This window comes from Scylla paramamosain, chromosome 19 (genome assembly GCF_035594125.1).
Source record: "Scylla paramamosain isolate STU-SP2022 chromosome 19, ASM3559412v1, whole genome shotgun sequence".
Classification (NCBI taxonomy): domain Eukaryota; kingdom Metazoa; phylum Arthropoda; class Malacostraca; order Decapoda; family Portunidae; genus Scylla; species Scylla paramamosain.
Genome location: NC_087169.1, coordinates 19,947,350 through 19,971,141, shown reverse-complemented (window position 1 = coordinate 19,971,141; position 23,792 = coordinate 19,947,350). Strand labels below are relative to the sequence as shown.

At 44.5% G+C, this 23,792-nt stretch overlaps 1 protein-coding gene across 1 annotated transcript in view; it reads left to right on the top strand.

The window, feature by feature from the left end:
• Positions 1-17,290, top strand: part of LOC135109496 (uncharacterized) — a 181,076-nt gene extending 163,786 nt beyond the window's left edge. Inside the window, exons 5-16 of the mRNA XM_064020875.1 lie at positions 46-164; positions 466-1,264; positions 1,356-1,501; positions 2,829-3,015; positions 4,197-4,296; positions 5,632-5,807; positions 6,160-6,439; positions 6,896-7,027; positions 7,230-7,393; positions 8,271-8,385; positions 8,776-8,910; positions 12,146-17,290. Of these exons, the coding sequence (XP_063876945.1) occupies positions 46-164; positions 466-1,264; positions 1,356-1,501; positions 2,829-3,015; positions 4,197-4,296; positions 5,632-5,807; positions 6,160-6,439; positions 6,896-7,027; positions 7,230-7,393; positions 8,271-8,385; positions 8,776-8,910; positions 12,146-13,693 (3,901 nt within the window). The 3' untranslated portion in view covers positions 13,694-17,290. The remainder of the gene's footprint in view (positions 1-45; positions 165-465; positions 1,265-1,355; positions 1,502-2,828; positions 3,016-4,196; positions 4,297-5,631; positions 5,808-6,159; positions 6,440-6,895; positions 7,028-7,229; positions 7,394-8,270; positions 8,386-8,775; positions 8,911-12,145) is intronic.
• Positions 17,291-23,792: the final 6,502 nt, after the last annotated feature.

The following is a 23,792-nucleotide window of genomic DNA, read 5'->3' as shown; positions in this document are numbered from 1 at the left end:
GAGGCCTGCGCAGCATATAATAGCGGTCTTTTCCTCCCTCCACAGGCTGTTCAAGCTACGGCTGCGGCGGGACACCTCCCTCTTTGCCGACGATGTCGTGTTCGAATCCACGTCCGGCCCTGTCGACTTCGACCTCGGCAAGGTGTACTCTGGCGTGCTGGAAGGTGAGCAGGAAGGGGGTGTCCAACACTAGGGGGAGGGAGGGTTATCGTGAGTGGATCAGTGGATGAGTGAGTGAGTGAGTGACAGTTTGATGAATACTCTGGGCCGGTAGTCGCTGCAGGGTCGATGGGCAGGCGAATGGTCAAGGCAGGCTCAGCGGCAGCAATTTTCCCGAGCTGCTGCGAGGCCCATCAAGACCATCTGGGCGGCGGCGGCCCGGCTAGCCCTCAGGCCACGCCTCGCCCGCCTTCCCCGGCCTGCTGCGGCCATACGGCGCCCCTCATGGTTCTTTTTTCCCCCCAGACGACCATCTGTCGGAGGTGTCGGGCGTGGTGACCAACGAGGGCTTGTTCGACGGCCACGTGTCGACGCCCTCGGAGCTGTACTACTTGGAGCCCGCCAGCAGGTACCTGCCCAACGCCGAGTTCCACTCCGTCATGTACAAGGCCTCGGATGTGGTGCACCCGACGGCGGCGCGCTGCGCCTCGCAGCAGCTGCACCTGCGGGGTCGCGTCCACACCCCGTGGGCGCCCCACCCGCCTCCCACCGAGGACGCCGGGGCCTTCGAAGGCGTGCCGCCCCCTAAGGGCCCTGCGCTCTCGCCCCGCCGGGCCTCGTCGCCTTCCTCTCATTCTTCCATTTCGTCCAGCGTGGCCGGGGGCGGCGCCCTCCCCACACCCAAGGCTGTGAACCCTCGCGCCCCCCCGCCTACCTCGCCCCCCGCCCGTCAGCCTCAGCAGCAGCACCACCGCCGCCCTCTTAGTCAGTCACCCTCAAAGAAACATATTTTTTATAAGAAGTCGCCATCTTTTGTACAGCAATTTAAAAAGGGGGCGAGGGAGGCCCCCCTAGGTGCTCAGCCCCCCACCGCCACCCACTCCCTAGCCCCCAACCACAACGGCTCCGCCCCCCCCGCCGCCCACCTCCACCACCCCGCCAGCCACCTGGACTTCCAGCTGGTATACGAACCGACACGGGGCGGCGCTCCCTCTGTCCCCAGCGATCCCTGGAACTACACCCGCCGGGGGGTGGGGAGGAGGCCCCCTGCCGTGCTTCCAGACGAACCCGCGCCCTGGCCGAGGAGAGGCCCCAGGAGGAAAAGGTAAGTGAGCACCCGCCTGCCGTGTGATGACATACCCGCCTCCCTTCCCGTGCAGCATCACGTCACCCTAACATGTCGCTGCGTGTTGCAGGTCGGGCGTGGACCCTCTCAAGACCACCTGCATGCTGTACCTGCAGGCTGACCACCTCTTCTTCGAGAAAATCGGATCAGAAGAGGCGTGCATTGAAACCATGACCCGCCACGTGCAGCGCGTCAACAATATCTATCGCGTTACAGGTCAGTGCTCTTAATTCCTCCTCCTCCTCCTCCTCCTCCTGCTGGTATAATCGCACCCCCTCCCGCCGTAACACTGCACAAACCCACTGTTATAGGTCTTCCCTTCAGAGTTCACTGTTACCCAATAATCCTGAATTGCTAATGACGCAACTTTCCTCCTCCCCTCCATACTCCCTCTCCCTGCGCCTACCCCCTCCTCCCCTCCTCCTCGCACGACAGACAACTACTCTCCCTCAACAGCAGCTGAAATGGCACACTATCAAGGCATTGTATCACTGAGTAGCAAAGTTTCAAGGGCATTTCAAGAAGGGAATTATCTCGTACGCCTCTGCTCTCTCTCTCTCTCTCTCTCTCTCTCTCTCTCTCTCTCTCTCTCTCTCTCTCTCTCTCTCTCTCTCTCTCTCTCTCTCTCTCTCTCTCTCCATCGCATAAAGGCGGAGGAAAAGAAACTGGAAATGATGATCAGTGGAAAAAAAAGATAAATGATTCACGAAAGAGAGAGAGAGAGAGAGAGAGAGAGAGAGAGAGAGAGAGAGAGAGAAACAAGGATGGTAAAATTTATGGGTAAAGGAGGTAGAAGGAACAATTGGAAAACCATTCTCTCTCTCTCTCTCTCTCTCTCTCTCTCTCTCTCTCTCTCTCTCTCTCTCTCTCTCTCTCTCTCTCTCATGCCATTCAACTTTTTTTTCTATTTACTTATTCTTTTCTTCTTCATTCACCCTCACTCCTTTCTCCTTTCTCACTCTTTCTTTCTTCACTCTTTCCTCTTCTCACTCTTTTTCCTTCCCACCATTGTCTTCCGTCCCTTCATCCTCCCTCCCTCTCTCCTCTCACTCACTTTCACTATTTCCCCTCATCCTCTTACTCATTTTTCCTCTCTCTCTCTCTCTCTCTCTCTCTCTCTCTCTCTCTCTCTCTCTCTCTCTCTCTCTCTCTCTCTCTCTCTCACCCCATGTGGACTTCGATCTCTCACTCTTTTTTTCCCTCACCCTCTCCTCACTCCTACATCCTCTTTTCCTCATTTTTTTTCTTTCCTTTCTCTGTCTCTCCCTCCCTCATTCACTCTGTTCCTTTCTCTGTCCATCACACTCACTCGGTCACTCAATCTATTCCTCTCTCCCTGCCTTTCTCCCTCACTCACTCACTCAGTCAGTCGCTCACTCTATTCCTTTCTCCTTCCCTCCCGCTCTGGCTCGCTCCTTTCTTCACTACATTCCTCTCTCCCTCCTTCTCACCCCTTCCCTCCCACTCTCTCTTAGTCACTTCCCCCCTTCCTTCCCTCCCTCCCTCACTCACGCACTCACTCACTCACTCTCACTCCGTACAGACTTCGATCTCGATGACGACGCAGATGAGATCGGATTTATGATCAAGCGCATCAAGGTACACACGAAGGAGGCGCTGCAGGACCCCGCCTACCGCTTCCCTGGTAACTACGGCGTGGAGAAGTTCCTAGAGCTCTTCTCAGAGGAGGACTATGACGCCTTCTGCCTCGCCTACATGTTCACCTACAGGTAACGCTCACAGACACGCTTGCAGGGTTGTAGATAAGTAGATACGTTAGGATAGGTTAGATATATGGATAGATAGATAGGTAGATAGACAGATAGATTGATAGATTGATAGGTAGATAGATAGATAGATAGGTTAGGGTTGGTTAGATAGATAGATGGATAGATACACAGATATAAAGACACACGGACTGATAGATAGATAGGTAGATAAGTATAGATACATTTTAATTGATCCTAAAAATACATACTTGGTAGAATACAGTGTTAACATTACTGGCTGAATATCTACACTTTTTGTTTATTTATTCATTAGTTCATCTATTTATTCATCTGTTGTGTTTCATTTTGTTTACTTTACTTTTTATTTTATTTTTTTTGTCTATCTTTCTTTTGTGTGTGCATGTTATATATATATATATATATATATATATATATATATATATATATATATATATATATATATATATATATATATATATATATTTCAATAGCAAGGATGTTTTACTCTCTTTCTTTTACTTTTTACTTTTTTTGCATGTGTAAAGTTCTCTCACATTATCTCACTCTCTTTTATTTATTCACTCCTCTGACCATCTTTTATTTTTCCTCTCATTAATCTGCTTTGCTATTTTATTTCCTTTTTTTTTTCCTTGCATTGTCTCACCTGCAAACTATCTCTTCCTCTTTATTTGCTCTTATTTCATCCTTTCTTTCCTCCTTTTCTATTTTATTTCATCTTTAATTGGCATATTTACATTTCCTTCAGTCCACAATCTCGAGTTTCTCTCCCTCTTCTTTATTGTGTTACCCCTCCTCCTCCTCTTCCTCCCCACCTGCTTTTCATTCTTCAAGCTTCATACTCTTTTATCTTTCCTCTCTATTCACTTGCTTCATTATCATCAGCCTCGTTTTTCTTGCTCTTTGTGTGTGTGTGTGTGTGTGTGTGTGTGTGTGTGTGTGTGTGTGTGTGTGTGTGTGTGTGTGTGTGTGTGTGTGTGTGTGTATTATTTCTCCTTCTCCTCATCTCCTTCCCTCCAGTGAGTGGGGAGGAGATTTCAGCTTTGCTATCCATATCCCGTACTTTAAATTATTGTGTAGTAAGGACCAGCTGATCTACTGCAGCCTGCTCTTCCTTTGTGTTCTTTTGTACCTCCTTTTTAACCCTCCTGCCAAATCCACAGGGACTTCGAGGGGGGAACTCTGGGCCTGGCGTGGACGGGGGACCTCAAGAATGCAGGGGGAGTGTGTGAGAAGAATGGACACTACAGGGGAAGTCTTAAGGTGAGGCCTGACTCCTGATTGGTTAGTGGAGGAAGGTGGAAGTGCTGAGTGGTAAAACAGTAATTGAAGATAGTGAGTGAGAAATAAGTGAAGATAGGATTGTGAAGTGTGAGTATAGATGAACCTGCAGAAGATCAAGGGGAAGACAGGGAGTGAGATGGAGAGATGCATTGCAAAGGATTAGGGTCACAGAGGAAGGTGTGACAGAAACAACTGGAGGAGACTCATGCATGTGGCCAATCTCTGACTCTAGAGAAATGGTGAAAGAAGTGTGAATAAAGATGAGTGAAGTGGAGATAGAGGGAATGAGTGTGAATGATGGGTGTGAAGTGTTGGTGTAATGAAAAGAGAATTGAGTGATGTAAAGTACTGAGTGTGGCAAGTGTTGTGTTGTGTTGTGTTGGTGTGTAGTTTATGTAGTAATGTTGTGATTGTGTGTGTGTGTGTGTGTGTGTGTGTGTGTGAAAACCTCATTGATAAGTGATACACATATGACAAGGAAACACAGGTGATAAATTAGGCTGAAAATTAAGCATGTAATTGAACAGAGAATCTATCAAATATCATTCTCATTTTGGCCAGTGATTGCTGTACCTCAGAACAAAGGTGCCCATCATTTTGTGGAATGCATCTAATTTCCTGATTTCCTGTGTTTTGATAGTTGTTATTACTGTCTTGGTAGAGTGATGATTTTTTCCCTAGCTGTTTGGCATGTATCTGATTGTGTGAATATAAGAAATTACACTCATGTCTCCTGTTCTTCTTAAAATATACACTCATTTCATTCTTTTTAAAATATGCATGTCTCTCATTCTTCTTATGATATACACTCACCCATTCTCCTTGAAATATACACTTATCTCATCCCTTCCTCTCAAATTGTCAATACAGAATTCTTAAGCCAATCAGATATACTCTTGCAATCTTCTTTCTTATCTTCTAATTCACTGCAGGAATAAACACCCCACACACTCACTGCATTGTACTCCCTTCCATGGGCTTCAGTTAACTCACTACCTAACTTTGATACAGTCCACACACATACAATAAGTCTTCTTTTATCTATCCACCCTCAGGATTCCACCTCATTCCACACACACTCCACCCCAACTTGGTCTTCCTCCTGCTCTTCCTTCCTCAAACTTGAATACAGTAACTTCATCACACTCTACACACATTATTCACACCCATATAGTTTTCCTCCTACTCTCATTTCCCAAGTTTTAACACAGGACTCCATTGCACTCCACACACTCAACATGCTATCCACACATCCTTACCAGTAGTCCTAAAACTTCACCACACTCCATTCACTCACTTCCGGTCACTCCCCAGAGCCTCAACACTGGGATCGTCACACTCCTGAACTATGGTAAGCACGTCCCTCCTGCAGTCAGCCACGTTACTCTTGCTCACGAGATTGGCCACAACTTCGGCAGCCCCCATGACCCGGAGTCTGACACTCGCTGTACTCCTGGTGGGGAGGACGGCAACTACATCATGTTCGCCAGGTAAGGAGAGTGAGATACAGACAGTGATGGTGATTCAGTCTTTGTTTGAAGGTGAAGTAGTGTTTTTATTAGAAGTATGTGCAGTTTTCAGTGGTTTTCTATTATCTCAAGACACCTTTCAGTTCCTGCATATCTACAATAACTAGATGGTGAGTTAAATTCATTATGACAACTTATGATCATCAGATTGTTAATGCCAAGTTATTAGGGAACTTTAAAAGAAAATCTAACAAATTTGTAGATGGGGACAATAGGTAGAAATAGGCATGTGTAGGCCTGATGATTCCTTGCAGCTTCCCTTATTTTCTCATGTTCTTGTGTTCTTATGCTAACACTTGTATTCCCCATGCAGGGCCACGTCGGGTGATAAGCGGAACAACAACAAGTTCTCCCCGTGCTCACTGCGACAGATCAACAGCGTCCTCAACTCCAAGGCACGGGACTCTAAGGGCTGCTTCACTGAGCCACAGAAGGCCATCTGTGGCAATGGTGTGGTGGAGATTGGGGAGGAGTGTGACTGTGGCTGGGAGGAGGACTGTGATGAATCATGCTGCTTCCCCATGAAGAACAACCCCAAGAAGTACCAGACACCCTGCACACTGCGGCCCGACAAGGTCTGCTCCCCGTCCCAGGTGAGTCCAGGCCCAGGTGATGTGGCTGTCAGGTGTTGGAGTTATCAGGTGTGTGTCTCAGGGATTCAGGGACAAGGCTATGTCATTTTCATATACACTTTTGTCAGTTTTTAATACATTTTGAATACATACTGTGCTTATTCTTGGTGACTGATTGTTATGTGAAGGTTTAAAATTAATGTCTATATCTTGTGTTTAGAGTAATTTCTTTCTGTAATAGAGATTATATATTCACAAATAACTTAGAGGACACTGGAGTGCATTTAACACTGTGAGTCCTATATGCAAGAATAATTGTCATTCTCAAGCTGTATTACTTGGCCTCACTCCGTCACCCACCTGTGTAGAGAAAATTTAACATTGTGAGTCCTATATACAAGAATGATAAAGAAATCTCATTGTCCTTCTTGAGTTGCAATTCTTGGCATCTCCCCCTCACCCCCTGCTGCTCCCCAGGGCCCATGCTGCACCCACGACTGCCAGAAGAAGGTGGGTGACAAGTGCCGAGATGACAACGGGTGTCGTGATGCATCCTTCTGCAATGGGCGAGGGCCGGAGTGTCCTCCATCAACAAACAAGCCAAACAAGGTGACGATGATAGCACTGTCATTGTTGTTGTGACGTCAAGGGAGAGCTGAGAGGGGGGGAGTGATATGTATATGCCCCTCTATGAAACATATCTACCTATCATCATATATCATCCTTATACATAAATATGTTTAATCTTTTTAAAGCTCCCTAATGAATCAGCACTAACAACCTGATTACTGAGTCCATTCATCTCCCTCAGACGATCTGCAACAAGGAGTTCGTGTGCTACAAGGGTGAGTGCAGTGGGTCCATCTGTCTGGCGTATGGTCTGGAGTCGTGTCAGTGTGAGCGGCACCCTGGCGACCCCATCACTAAGTCCTGTGAGCTGTGTTGCAAGCTGCCGGGGGAGAACAACCCATGCATGTGAGTCATACTGGCCTGCTCCTAGTGCTTTTGTTTTGCTTCATCCCATATTCTGAAACATTTTGCTCCTTCACCATGACTATTTTAAAAGGCCACAGAGATGAATAGTCCAGTTGTCAAGAGTGTTCCTCCTATTAATGATGTAAAAAATGTTATTGATTTGTCATTAGAACCATAAAAACAACCTTGAAATGAGTGTAACTTCATGTAGAGCAGTGGGATGCAAAAGTGTTTCCGAGTACAACCATTCAGTATTTACTACTAGGAAAACTCTAAATGTGGTAAGTCTGAGTGATGAAAATGCAGAACTTTGGGTGTGTCAGCTTACTCTTTTTTTTTACTTGAGGATTAACACTTGTATGCTGGCAAAATAGTTCATCAGTTTTCAAATTTTTTCATGCATTTCTTATATCAGGTTAGAGTTTTCTCAATAGTATGTACTGGATTTATTGGATTCATGTCTCACTAAATATTCAATACCCATTTTAGATTCATAAACCTGAACTTGAAGGCTTAAATGCAAGGGAATGTATACAACTGTCAATACAACCCAGAGAGTATGACACACTTAAATGTCTTGGCTATACATAGTGACAATGATACCTGAAGCTACATACATTTCATCTGATTCACTACACACAGTACACAGATGTTGGTAGTGTACTGAGAGGCAGCAGACTATAGGAATCTTCATAACCTTTCCTCCTTGCCTCATTTCATCACACACACAGATCTAGGTAGTGTATTGAAAGGCAGTGCACTTGGGTACCATTGCAACCTTTCCTCCTTGCCTCAGTTTGCCATGCACTCACATATTGATAGTGTAATGAGAGGCAGTGCACTTAGAAATCTTGGTAACCTTTCCTCCTCACCTCAGGTCCTCCTTTGAGTGGAACACACCGCCCTATGACATCCCAGACATGTACGCCAAGGCTGGTACACCCTGCAACAACTACAAAGGTTACTGTGATGTGTTCAAGAAGTGCAGAGAGGTGAGTTATCCTCCTCCTTAAGTCCTGCATGTTCCCTTTTTCATACTCAAATAGAAAAAAAAATGTATTGCCACCTCTAAGATCAAGAAGTATTTAATGGCATGTTGACCTGTTGGTGGGAAGTTCTGTGTATAATTTGGAAACTCAGAAAGCAATACTTCTCTCACATAATAGTTTGCTTAAACATCTCCATAGTACATTGCTCTAAGTATCTTCTTCCAGTGGTAGCAAGAGAGTGAAGCGTAGAATATGGGAAATGATACCGTGTCTTCTTTATCCTCATTCTTTACCATCTTGTCCTCTTTTGCTTTATTCTTTAATATATTCCTTAGTCTCATTCTTTCCCATCTCCTCCTCTTCCTTAGCCTCATTCTGTACCGTCCTCAACAGGTGGATCCATCAGGCCCCTTGGCAACATTGCGTGGACTGCTGCTGAGTGATGAGTCTCTGGCAAGTCTGCAGCGGTGGATCGTCCAGCACTGGTATGCCGTCCTCTTCGTGGTGCTGGCCTTCATGGTGCTTCTGGTGAGTCATGTGTGCTGTGCCATCACATCACCTTTTATGGTCACACTTTTTTTTGTTTATTCTCTTTACATCAGTCTATCTGCTCTTATTTTTTTTCCTTTATGTGTCTAATTGTCTAGTTCTTTCCTCACATTTCTTTCATCTTGCCATACCACTTTTTATCTCAATCCACCTTCTCTTTTCCTCCTTTACATATCTAATAGTCTATTCCCTCATATTCTTACCTTACCTCTCCTTTACATTTCCTTCCTCATCCCTGTCTCACTATTCCTGTTATGTTGTTCCTCACATACACATTTCCTTGGTTTCTCTTCTCCCCAGCCAATCCTCCTCACCAGATGTAGCTGAGGTGCCACCAAAGAGCTGCCTTGTGACTGCTGTGTTAATTCTGGTCACTGTCATGTTGAGTTTTAGGCTGCAATAGAGCCACTCATATGTGTCTGTAATGCTGTGGATTTACTGGTATAAAGCATTAGAGTATAAAAATACCTAATATCCTTTTTCAGAAGACTAAGGGAGCAGAAAATTATCAGTGTTAGTTCATGTCATATTACTGTTTCCTGGTACTTTTCTCCTGTTAGTCTTGTGTTGCTGATAAGTGAAAATATGTAAGTCATGAGAATTCTGTTGCTGGCATGAGGATCGAGACAGAAGGTAAAAGGTTGTACAGGAATTCCTTACGTGTTAGTCTGCTGGAGTGTCTGTTTTCCTGCCTCCCCTCAGTAATGGTGTCTGTGGGTGTCTTCAGTGTGTGGCAGAGCATGGTGGCATGGACTCTCTAGGGTTGAGGGGCCTCAGTCTGCATTAACTTGGCCATGCTTATGTTTCAGATTAACCCTATTTTTTTATTAACATCTCCAAGCATGACATAGGTTTTACAGATTAACTGATTCCTACACACTAACCTGATATTTCTTGGTGTCCTGTAGCTCTTCAAATATACTTCATATCATTCATGTCTTTTTGAGTCTTATTATGTAATCTCATGGGATATGATTTCTTGGGGTGTTCCTGCCTCCTGTGGTGATGGTGTTTCATGTGTCCCTGCATTCCCTCCACCACCCTTATCATGCTGTCCTGAACCTGTGGATATGCCATGATCTGTGAATGTTCCCTGCTGTGTGCTGTGACCCTCTCCCCTGCTTACCACAGCAGTCCTGGTACCATGAGTTATTCCCAGTCTTATTGTGCTTTCCCTGCCCTGGCCTGTCAATCCCCACTCATTTAGTGTTGTCATGAGACACGTTATTCTTTGTATGCTTCAGTTTTCTGGAAGTCAGTTATGGCAAGTTGTTAAAAAAGAAAGAAAGAAAGAAAGAAGACAGATCAATAAAATCTCATTGACATTGTGTACATGTAATATGTCTTTTGTTGCATGTGACAGAGAACTGATGTACATACAAAGCCAAAAAAACAAAACAAAAAAAACATAGACAGGATTAATTTTACTGCTCAGTGAGATTTTGCTCGATCATATCACCTGCTTCTCAACTGTGCCTTACAGATGCCTTTGTTTGGTATCTGCACAATGGATCCAACCTTCAAGGTGGACCTCGAACCCTCCTACTCCTGCTCCTCTTCCTCTTACCTGCAGGACCAACACCACCAGGGCTCAGAAGGGCCAGCAGCGCCCCTCATGGGTAGGACGCCTGCTGCCGCCCCCACATTTCCTCTCACTCCTCCATCTCCTGTCTTTCTGGTCTCCTCCCTCACCTTTCCTCTTGACTGTTTTTCCATCACCTCTTCCTTCATGCCCCTCACAACCAACCCAAGCAGCAGTAAAGTACAACTCCACGCAATAGACGAACAACTGGCACTCACACCAAGGGACCTGAAGGCAGTACTTAATGGCATACTGATCTGCTGGTGGGAAGTCCTGCCTTTTAATTCTGAAACCGAGAAAGCAAAACTTCTCTCACATCATAGTCTGCTTAAGCCTCTCCATAGTACAGTATCCACAAGTATCTTCTCCCAGTACAAGAAGGGGGAAGTGTGGAATGCGAGGGGTCATAAAGTAAACTGTGTGATGAAGTCAAGATAGCTACAAGTATTTCTTGGGTTAATACTGCATGTTTAAATGTTTTCCCCTCACCCATATGGATGAATGGTTCCCTACCTTTCTGTGCTTATTAACCAGACATGTTGCTCCCTCCATGATCTAGTCAAAGCTCTACTAAACCCTCGCCTTCTCAGCCTCACACCTCCACCATCACCACCAGTATGTTGCTCCATCATTTTCCTGGATGAGCATTTGCATGTCACTCAGTACTGGGACACAGAATTCAGAGGGTGTAACAGTCCCAACCTTTGCTGTCCTGCCATGGATTGCTGCCATGAGCTTTGTGTTGTGTGAGTGTTGCATGTAGTTTTGTGCATGTTGCAGAGGAGGAATTCAAAGTCCGACAACCAGAGTGAGACAACGCAAGACACTGATATTGGCCTTGATGTGCAAAAGACAAAGATTGATATTGAAGGTTTGTATGTAGTGCTGGTGCCTTTTAATAAAGACAGATAAGACTTTTGTCAATCTTGGCTGTAGTTTTGGGACCACTATATGATGCAGCTGTATTTGACACATTGTAAGCAGAAAGTTTGTTGTATTTTAAAGAGTATAGTGTATATTTACATGTGTTTGTAGTGTGGTGGTTGTGGGTAGTGGTATGGTAGTACCCTTTTGTGCTGCCTCAAGTGTTTCCCATGTTGGATCCTGCCACATGTTGAATGAGTGCGTGTACTTCACCTCTCCATGATGATCCACTGCAGCTACAACTCAAGATAACTGTTGAAACTTGTTTTCATGTAGTGCATTACACTGAAATTGCTCTGGCACTAATCTATATGCTATTTTTTCATGTATAACAGTGTGTTAGGAACAGAAGCATTAGAAATAGTAATAATCATATATATATATATATATATATATATATATATATATATATATATATATATATATATATATATATATATATATATATATATATATATATATATATATATAATTTTTGCAGTACTTTCATGTTCTACAGATCTTTTAATGAGCACTGTATCCATACCTTACATTCATATTATACATTGTTTCTTATAGTGTAACAACACATTTATTTTGTTTTCTAGTTCACACATTTTTTTTTAAATTTGTGTAATGTTTTTAAAGATTTCACTTACAGTGTTTGCCTGTTGCATGGTGACTGCATGTTGTCCTCATCTGTCTCACTGCCACTGTTTCCTCCCTCAGGTGGCGATAGTGAAGGTGTTCGGGAAGGCCCCACAGCCAGTCAAGCTTAAGAAGAACCGCACCGTCCAGCATAAGAACTCTGCTGCTCTGCAGTACTCAGTGACGCCCGCAGCAGGTGCCACCTCCAACGGCACCACAGCCAATGGCACCGCAGCCAATGGCACCATGGCCAACGGCACGGCTGACATCACCACCAACCACGTGGTGCACCCTACAGTGGTGAGGACCAACCTGCCCTTCAAGAGGAAAGTGAATGAGGTGCGGCGAGCAGCCACCAAGGCCAAGCGGGTGGCCAAGAGTCAGCTGAGTCGGCCACACAAGAGGCCGAGTCGTCGTCCTGATGGCACTGTAACGTCTCCCACAGATTCTGAAAAGAGTGGCCCTGGGGCAGTGGACGGGGCCGCGGGGGGCGGGGAGGCACGAGTCAAGGGCAGGCTGTCCAGCAGGTTCTCCATCATCAGCTTCAAGGCCTTCCGCCCCAAGTCACTCAGTCCAGATAAACACAAGGGCAAGAGTCCTGACAAAAGGAAATCAAAGAGCAGCAATGATAAGAAGTCCAAATCAAAACCCAGCAAGACTCACCATCGCAGCCGCAGTCCTGACAAGAAGAGAAGGGCAGAGGCTCAGGATAAAGCCAGAAAATCCCGCAGTCCTAACAAACGTTCCAGCCTGGAGGACGAACGCAGGAAGTCCAGGAACCGCTCAGTGAGTCCTGATAAAGCACGCAGATCTTCCAGTCCAGACAAACAGCGACAAAAAGTGAGGAGTCCCGAAAAGCACCACAGGCTTGGTGAAGGCAACTGGCTCATTAACAAGTTCTTGGCAGACGAGGAGAAGACGGCCAAGCCTGTCGTCAACGGATCCCTGATGGGCTCCCTGAATGGATCCCTCAGCTCAGTGAATGCCGTGTTGGGAGGTGCTTCTGGTAGCCCCCAGATGAGTGGGGCAAGGAATGGCTCTACTCGAGGGCTGCTTGCTGGAGACAGCAACAGAGCCAGTCCCATGCGGGGCTTTGTCAATGAGGCCTTCATTAGTTCTCCCAGAGGAGCTCGCACTCACAGCTCTCTCAGAGTCACCAAGTCAGTTAGTCCTGAGGGACTAGACTGTGACTTTGGTCAGAGTAAATACAGAAGATCCATCAGTATGGAGGCATACAACAGACCTCCATCCAGCCCAGACAAGAGAAAGCGTTCAGTGCTGGATGAAGGGCTCAGTCCTGACAAGAGGAGACGCTTCAGCAGTCCAGAGAAGAACCTAAAGCAGCACAGCCCCTCCAAGGAGAGGCGGCTCACCTGCCCTGAGAGACCTCGTCGTGCTGCCCTAATAGCAGAGAGAAGACTCTCCTCCACGTCTCCGCCGTCATCAAAGACAAACTCATACTCGTCTGTGCCCGAGCGCCTCCGGGAGAAGCTCTCGCTCATCACTGCCAGTCCCGCAGGCAGCATTGCCTCCATCCTCCCTCCGTCAGAGACAGCAGACACTGTCAGTGTCCACTCGTCCACACACTCCTGTCACTCCAGCCAGAGCCAGCCCAAGGAATGGGTGTGAGATCCTCTTCTTTGGCTTGACTGGGCCAGAAACTTAAGGCACATCTGGGTGGCTTTTTTTTTTACTGTGTAACTCTTGTGGTGCAGTTGACTGGTCCTGTTGTTGTTTCTCCCTGAAGGCATTGTCTGCTGGGCACACAACACCTCTGCGAGAGACTACAGTGTTTCCGTCTTACTCACATGTGAGGGTTCATCATCCACTTTGTGCCAACAAATTTGTAATGTTTCATAGATCATATATAAATATATATAGATCTAAGATTTTACAAGTCCAGTATTCTGATGTGGTTTGCACTCTGATGGTTTTGATAACAAGGGGAATAGCAAAGAGTGCATAAGAGATGTGATACACTGGTGCAGGACCACACTGGGGCACTACCCACTCACATGCCTTTATTTAATGGGTATTTATTTTCTCCACTACAACCAACTAGAGTATATTAAGTAATTAATCTTACTTTTAGTCAATAACACCAATGTTCTTGCTTTGTGATAATATTTTTAGGTTAACACTACACATCTTTGTCTTGCTCAAGGCCAAAGCAGCTGATGAAGAGAGGTGAGTGTGCAGCAGGTGTGGGAGGCCGGGCAGCATCCTGTGTTGTGCCAAAACACTACACCAACCATGAAGTGCTCCTGTGATCTTCACTTCCTCTCTGTGCCTCCTTCTGTCCTCCACCTTTCACTCCCAAGTCATGGCTGTGTTGGTGCCCCACACCTGTCTCATACCCGCATTACACTCAACATGCAGACCTTTTAGTGACTTACTTTACTCAAATTCACTATTCATTAATCAGTTGAAATACACAGAATATTTAACCAATTTTAGGTTCTCCTCATGCAAAACAAATTTTAGCATTCCCCATTATGTGGTTATACAGTCCTGTAAGTGTGTAGTTTAAGGCTGCTACATATTATACCCTGTGAATTGTGAATTGTGCAGGTATTTTGATATTTTCAAAGATTATTATTATGCTAAACCAATAGTGTGCTTCAGACTGCAGTAGAAGAGTGTTGACTGACACGACACATAGCATGTTAAAGTGTAATCTAAGAGCATCATTTTGGTCTACTTTGTTTAGTATTTAATTCTGGTACACTGATCCTTTGTTTTTCTCGATGTGTGTGTGTGTGTGTGTGTGTGTGTGTGTGTGTGTGTGAGAGAGAATGGAATAAGGGAAAGAAAGGGAGAAAACAAGAGTAAGCAGGGAGTAGATGAAGGGAGGAAAGAATGGAATACTTTGTGCTCTTTGTGTTGCTTGTATCGCGATCATAAGTCATGTTCTGCTTCGTCGCTATGATGAATTGTAACCAGCTCCGGTTCGAACGAACCATTGTTCAAATCTTCAAACCTGAGCTGGTTACGATTCATCATGGCGACAAAGCAGAGCACAGCTTGTGACCACGAATGTACATGATCATGTCTGTGAGAAAAGTAAAAGCCAGGGAACTGCCTGAAGAAGTAATGATTGCATTCATGTAGCATGGAGCTTAAAAGGATACAAGGAATACGGCAAATTAGGCATGCCAACTGTATTGTTGTCAGGCCAACTCAATTAGTGTAAATCCCATTGTTTTCTTTATTATTTATTACGTTAATCTTCCCATGATGGTAGCAAAATTCAGTATTGAAGTAGTTTGCCGTGATGCGTTATGGTGATTATCCTGATCACCATACTGCTGAGTGGTACCATACAATAATAGTGAGTGCCCAGAGGTGAGAGAGGGGGTGCTAAGCAATATTTCGATCCTCCAACCCCCTGCCTGTCTGATTCGCCTGTTACCAATTGTCATGCAACCTCTGTAGTCAAGAAAATTATATGCCACAGAATCGGCCGCACATCAGTCAGATATCTGGAGAGATGCCTTAACACAGAATACTACTAACTAGCAATGACATTATTCACAACAAGTCCAATCTTCCCCACGTGCATCCCCTCCCCACACCTCTCTGGAAATTCCTGGGTACAAATCTGTAGAACTTTGTGTTACCGTGAAAATTTAAAAGATCGTAGGTTTTAGGAAGTCCATAATCTAATAGCTGCCCGCTTCCCGACGTGTACTATTATATGTGTCGGATAGAAGTGCTTCCAGTCCCTGCTATGACTTGTAAACATAATCAGACTATTTAAAAAGTAGGCAAAATAGCTGTTCTCAAAGAAAAAGTCACGAAACCTAGGTAGTGTAAGGTAAAAATGTTGAAAAGGCAACCTGGAAGTAGATGTGTTGACAGCAGACTGAGTGAGGCGAAGTGAGTGTTACTGTGTTCTCCTTTTGTTATTGTTTTCGTGATGGTGCCATTGCTCCTGCTGCTTTAAATGTCAGAGCCGTGCATAATGCCTTCGTGGCCACGTGTACCCACCATACATCACACAGTCAATTAATATCAAAGCCAAATTGATGACGCAGTCCTAGGCCTGGCAGAGAGCGGGGGATCGATCTAAAGCTTTGCGAGTCCACCAGTAATGATCCTCCTGTACTGGCCGTGACGAAGTCCCACGTGCAACATTTAGCAAGCAGTTTATTAGAGCGTCACGCGCGCATGAAGACCAGCGGAGCCATGTCACCGTTACCAAAACCTTTACACGTTGTCTTGTTATCATCACTGTAGCTGTTGTTTACGTTGATATACACACATCCCCTGTTGTGTCTTGGCGGTATGTTATTTACTCATACGTTACATCTAGTTTCCACCCTCTCCCGTGTTATTTCTAGTTCTTAAAATGAGAAAACTCAGGATCTGTACCTGACGCCGGGGCGACGTCATCACCCCGCGTATGGGGCAGAGGTGGCCACGTTGGGGTCCCGCTTCTTATTCCTAAGTGGTGTCTAAGGTGTTGTGGGTCACGCATGTAGCTCCTAGGTGAAGGCGAGGGCATTGTGGTTATGTTAAGGCCGGGCCACTGTGGGAGCACCTCCAATCCTTCTTGTGTGTGGGGTTATGACGGAGTTTATTTTGTATCCTTTGTCAGCCATTGAATGGGTTGTCTTGCATTCTAAGGCTTTATTGGCAGCGTCTGGGGGTGTGGATGAAGCTTTTTGAGGTTGTATAGTGAAGCTGCAGTCTTGAATGAGCCTCGGGTGCCGTAAGCAGAGCCTTAAACAAATTATATTTTCCTTCTTTGGCAACGCCAGACCCACCTGATGGTGTCTTGTTGGATCACATCTTCAGGAAAAAGGGGGCAAAAATGTGCCCATTGTTTTCTTTAATGGCATCCCATGCCAGATGAGAGGCACTCCTGAAGAGCAGAGCGTGGCGTGCCCCGCGGCGCTCTTCACGCAAGATACAAGTGACGTCAACGGGCCATCACCCCCACTCTCGCGATGCATCAGACGTTTGGTTGACGTTTTTATAACTGGCGTACTTCAGTGGAGATGTTTTGTAATGTTTTATTAAAGTGTGACCCTGTCAGGCGAAGCCGAGGCGCGGGCCCGCCACCATTCCTCCCCTGCCGCCGCCAGTCGCCGCCTCGCCGCCACCATCAGATGGGCTGGCCAGCGCGTTTTCATCTGCCGTTAAATATCCAATTTTCTATGACATGCCATTCAATACTATTTGTACGACATTACCATTTTGACAATAAAATGAAGAAAGAAAGTCGTGTGTGTGTTCAATTCCCTGCGTTCAGGTGAGGCTCAGCCCTCCGTGTTACATTCCAGAACGCGGCCTTGCTTGATTTATAATTAATTACCTCCTACCATGCTTAAATACTGGGTCAGCTTGGAATAAGGTGGGGATACAGCAGTAGCAACAGCAGCAGCAGCAGTAACAACAACAACAACAACAGGCAAGGTGTATAGACTAATACATCTCGATTTGTCATTTTTGGCAACGGCAGCAGCAGCAGCAGCAACAGCAGCCGCAGCTGGACAACATGAGGCTTTAGGTATATTGGAAAGGAGGTGGCGTGTGTGGTTCAAATAGCATTCATTTTCCATGAGCATGCACACTCAGGTTTTGACATGAGGGCTATACTGGCGTCCATTTTTTACCCCGGACGTCAGCTTGCCTCAGACGCGTGGACAGTATTCGATACTCAACCCATTTTGCACTTGAGCGTTTCCCACCCCACCCCCTCTTCGCCCTCTTTCCTTAATGTTGCCCTGAGCACAAGTAAGTGACTTCCCATTAACGTGACCCAGCGTTATCATTGTATATCAATAGTTTAGCGCCCATTATGATATCACGCTCTGCTCTTTGTGTTATCAACATAATGCAATACTCATCAAGTCACGCCCTTCCTTCCGCTCCTCCTATTCCTCCACCTCATGCTCCCACGCCCTGCATCGCTACAGCACTCATTGTATATTTCATGAGTAAATACATGTGCAGTGACACGAAAAGCTTTGGGTACTGCCTTTTTTTTTTTTTGTGTGTGTGTGTGTGTGTGTGTAAAGAAGTATATGATTGACCTTCGAATATCGTGATCACGTGACTTCCGCGTTCGTGTGTGGAGAAAGCAAGAGTTGGTATTTTCTCGGTAGCTCATTTTTAAGGGTTCTGGGAAGAGGCATTGGCAGCACATCGATTGGCTCCTGTCAGTGTTGTTCTAGCCTGAAGCACCGCCCACTAATCACCACCGCTACCACCACCACCACCACCACCGCCTTATTCCATTACCGTAATCCCCATCATAGTAATTTCTGATGAACGTGCTTACCATTCATCATTAGCGTAACACGCACATTACAAACTTGCCTTAAACTTGCAAAAATATCATAGAGAAGCACACACACACACACACACACACACACACACACACACACACACAGAGAGAGAGAGAGAGAGAGAGAGAGAGAGAGAGAGAGAGAGAGTAAAACACAATAACAACCAAACTATTTTTGGCCTTGTACCTAACACAATACGCAAGGAACACACTTACAAATGCGTCATGTGCCTCATAGATGCTATCTTGATATGCGATAAGACAGGAGTGAGGAAACAAGGGAAGCGCCAACAGTAACCTGCAGTATTAACCTTTTCCTCGTTAATATTCAGTGTCTCTAAAGTCCGCCATTATGAAGTGTTAGGAGTTAGACAGGCCAGTGACATGAGCAGGAGCAAGAGGATGTGATGGTGGTGGTGGTGGTGGTGATAAAGAAATTTCTATTAATTTTGAACTGGGTGTGTCCTCTTCCCTTCACCGTGTTGCTCTTTTCTACTGGGTACCTTCCTGGCTTCCTTCCTTCGTTATCCTTCATATTTCCTTTCAACTTCTTTCACTACCACTACTGCTACTACTACTTTACCAGCACATATAAGAAAACATCCTCACGCTATCCATCCTCACCCAGTCTCTCCTCCGTCTCTCCACTCTTCTTAACCTTTCCTCGTTTCTACCAACCTTTATCACCTTCACATTCTCCCACCATCTCCCAACTTCATTCTTCATTCATACCACCCGCTCTTCCTCTACCAAACCACACGCACCCTTTCTCTCTCTCACTGCCTTCCGTCTTTCCTTCCTTCCTTCATTCTCAGAGTTCCAGATCTAAGCCTCGCCGAAGCTTCTTAAAATATTAACCTTAGCTTTTGTCACCCGTCATGATCATTAAAGTTCAGGGAAGGAGGGCACACACACACACACACACACACACACACACACACACTGGTGAATCGATCGCGTTATTCGATCGTGTAATGTTTAGTTTCGGTTGAAGATCTTTGTTTTCCTGTTTTCTTTCTTTTTTTCTTGTATTTATTTTATATTGTTTGGTGTTGTTGGTTATTGTTCTTTTTTTCATTTTCTGACTATTTTTTCTCCTTCTTCTTCTTCTTCTCACTTTAATTAGTCTTTTACATCCTTCCATATTCCTACGTTTTCTATTTTCTATTAATATCGTAATATCCTCGTCTTTTCTTTTTTATTATTTTATTTATGTAAGTTATCGTTTTCTTTTCATCTAAATTCTCTCCGTTTTCTGTTTCACTTTCTCTGCTCTACAAGTTTTCATACATAAGTAATAAATGTCCGTTGATCTGCATCGACTATTCATTGATTTTTTTGTACGTAACTCTTGAATAACTTATGTCTATATATCTACCTATCAGCTGACGTGTTTGTGCTGTCCCGTCTGTTTGTCTGCATATCCACTGTATCTTCCCATTTCCTGCTTCTATATTCTCTCTCTCTCTCTCTCTCTCTCTCTCTCTCTCTCTCTCTCTCTCTCTCTCTCTCTCTCTCTCTCTCTCTGCAGTTTTGATTTTTATCCGTTTATCTTTCTATCTCATCCTACTTTCCGTTGCGTTTCTGTCGATTCAATGTTATTTCCTCTTATTACGTGTTTGTATCTGTTTATCAGTCTATCTGTTCTCATTTTCCTCTTCATCTCCCCTTTTTATTACGAATATTAACTCAAACTTCTTTATTTTTTCATGAAGATGGTACAAAACAAGTGTATTTTTTGTAACCTCCTCCTCCTCCTCCTCCTCCTCCTCCTCCTCCTCCTCCTCCTCCTCTTCCTTCTCCTCCTCTTCTTGTTTCTTGTCTGTCGTCTGTCTTTCCGCAACTGATAACGGGACTGTTCGGGTACATGACTGGATTACAAGATGATGATAACAAAGATAAGAGCAACACGTGCTTCTGTTTCTACCTTGATTACTCGAGTCATTCCCCCTTCGACTTCTCTCCTTATCTCTGTGTCTGTGTGTGTGTGTGTGTGTGTGTGTGTGTGTGTGTGTGTGTGTTCACATTATTGGTTATCTTCTAATGGTTTATGAAGCGGGACACTGTAGCAAGTCACTGTATGCTATCGGGACAGAATAATTGAATTAGAGAGAGAGAGAGAGAGAGAGAGAGAGAGAGAGAGAGAGAGAGAGAGAGAGAGAGAGAGAGAGAGAATTAAGTGTCAGTAAGATAGACAAAATAAAACTACAATAATAAAGGGAAAAGCGCTAATAATGAGTTTTTCTTTCCTGCCTCTACAGTAATAATAATAATAATAATAATAATAATAATAATAATAATCGGTCAGGACACTGCGTGACAGATAAGATATCGAATCTAATCCTTTATGGAGACACACAAAGACAGACAGACAGACAGACAGAAAGACAGATAGCTTAACCTTTCGTAATATCATCCAATGTATCCAAGTGAGAGAGAGAGAGAGAGAGAGAGAGAGAGAGAGAGAGAGAGAGAGAGAGAGAGAGAGAGAGAGAGAGAGAGAGAGAGAATATTGTTGCAGGAGGTTGAGAAAACGATTTATTGATCCATTTATATTTACGATTTACTCAAGGCTGCAGCGGAGTGAAATGAGAGCAAGCAAGTCAGACTAAGTGGCTTTGTTAGTGCTGCTCTCAGACCTCATTCTTTCCTCCTGTGCTGTTTATTCTCGCCCTAAATCAGTAGTAGTAGTAATAGTAGTAGTAGTAGTAGTAGTAATAATAGTAGTGGTGATGGTGGTAGAGGTAGTAGCATCTAAAATCTCCTATACTTTCGATAACATAGTTTACCGTATCACAAATAACCTCGTATGGGCCAAAAGATCTGTTATTGTGTGTTATTCCTTTGTGTTCCTTTGTAGTAGCAGGAGAGCAGCTTCTGTATCTTCTGGTCTCTCCTTCACGTTCACCGTGACGTTCGCCGGCCAGCAGTATGCGGTGATTGACGTGCAGTGAGCCTCTTCCTGGAGTCTTGCTCGTGACCTTCCCGCTGTTAGTCGCTGTTATATAAAGTTGGTTAGGTTAGGTGAAATAAAGTTGGTTTAGGTTACGTTAGGTGAGGTAACGTTTGGTTAGATTCGTTTAGGTCACGTGAAGTTAGATTAGGTAAGTTTAGGTTAGTTTACTATAGGTAAGGTTAGGTAAGCTAAGGTAAGGCTAGGAAAAGTTGCGTAAGTCAATAGTTTATATAGGTTAGGTAAAGTTAGGTCAGTTTGCAATAGAGAAGATTAGGTAAATTAAGGTAAAGCTAAGGAAAGTTGCTTAAGTTAATAGTTTAGGTTATGTAAGGTAAAGTTAGGATACAGTAGATTTAAGTAAGGCGAGGTAAATTTGCATGAGATAAGGCAAGGCAAGGAAAAGTTAGATTCAATTAAGGAGAGAGTGACATAAGCCTTCTCGTCAATCAATTTATCCCGCTGACCTTCCTTCTGTTTATCGAGGTTACGTAGCGTCAGCGTTGTGTCGGGCAGGTATAAGCAGGTACACGTGTCAAGGTGTCTCGCGTTCATGGCCTGAGTTAACCCCCGTCCCCCCAGTGGGCCCTCTGCCTGACACGGCATTGATGAGGACAGGGCGACGGTGTTTGTTTGGATGTTGATGTGGCAGTAGTTCTTCGTATTCTCTCTCTCTCTCTCTCTCTCTCTCTCTCTCTCTCTCTCTCTCTCTCTCTCTCTCTCTCTCTCGTGGTTTCCTGATAAATTAATGAGGAGGCAACGTGTTTTTTTTTTATTATTTTTATTATTTATGATAGAATAAAGAAAGAAGTTTCAGGTATTTTGGAACATATATTTTTCTTTTTTTCTTACTTTCATATCTCCGTCCCTTTTTTACCTTTACCATTGTCCTTTGCTATCTGCTTCACCATTTTTTGTAGGAGACGAGGAAGGATTTCGAAGAATGATAAAAAGATACCCAAGGAACAACTGGCGTTTAGGTTACTGCAAGGCTGTTTGGGAACTGCTACTAACTTGCTACTAAGAGGAGAAGGAAGAGGAGGAAGAGTGATATGAGTTTTCAAGTAGGGGAGGCGGTAGAATGGAGGGGGGGAAGGGAGCAAGAAGGGGGGAGTCTACAAGTGTACAGCCACGTGTCTACCCGTAGATTATGTACACACACACACACACACACACACACACACACCAAGATAATACACGGATAAGCTTAATCATACTCAAGGAAAGGAAAACGGTAACAGAGAGAGAGAGAGAGAGAGAGAGAGAGAGAGAGAGAGTCTTGTCCCGATATTACTTAACATTACTGAATGAAAAGAAGACAAGAAAAAAAAAGATTATATACGCAGCTGAAATAAGAAAAGCATGTAAGTCTTTAATAATTAGAAAAGAAAAGAATGGAACTTAGGAATAAAAGTATACAAGACTAGGAATGATAATACTATTTGCTGATTTATGTTCCTTCTCCTCCTACTCCTTATTACATCGATTATTATCATTCCTTCATGCAATTATCGTATGCAATGCTCTCCTTTCCATCAGAGTAAACAAGATAATGGATGGCGCTTAATCAATAAACACTGTTGAAGTACGGAGTTTCAACATTAAAGGCCATTTTTCTTCCACCTGGACGTGATAAAAGTAGGCGTTTGTTTTTCTCCTTTCGCCGTCTGGAGTGAGGCTGGCTCCGTGCACAAGTCTCCTTTAGCTGTTTCTGTCCCTTGCATCTTTCTGTGACTCCGATCCTTTGCAGTTCTACAAAATCTTTCCCTTAACTGGTTTTATCCGATCCATTTTAATCAGCTTTTAAACTCTCGAAGTCCACACCAGCAGACAAGGCAAGGGTACATGTTGAGTCAGCGCTGGTGGGTGATCTGCGTGGTATCTATGGCATAACACACTTATCTTTATTGTGATTGGTAATGATTGCTCTCTCTCTCTCTCTCTCTCTCTCTCTCTCTCTCTCTCTCTCTCTCTCAAGGATCGTTCATATTTCATAACCAATTTTCATGTGTAAGTTCAGCTTGTAAAGAGAGAGAGAGAGAGAGAGAGAGAGAGAGAGAGAGAGAGAGAGAGAGAGAGAGAGAGAGAGAGAGAGAATCCATAATCATACGCACAAATCGCCATTGATGTAATGAAGATGAATTCAAATTTATATGACAGAAACTAGGTAGTGCATGGAATCAGTGTTTACAAAAACGGATCACGCAGCATTTCCTCTTGTAATTTCAGGAAAACCCGCGGCATTATCACAAACCTTATCATTTTAATAAGATAAACCAGATAATGCATTCTTTGTTATCAAGGTAGGCTATGCAGGAAAATGCAGTGTGAAAATATTAAGATAACAGGCTGTTTGTGAAATAGAAAGAATAGAAGCATGTAAGTTATCGTGTTAAGGAGGAAAAATACAGTAACATAGTCCTCTCCTTGTCCTCAGAGATATGTTGTGAAGGCAGTGTGAAAATATTAGGTGCATTGCC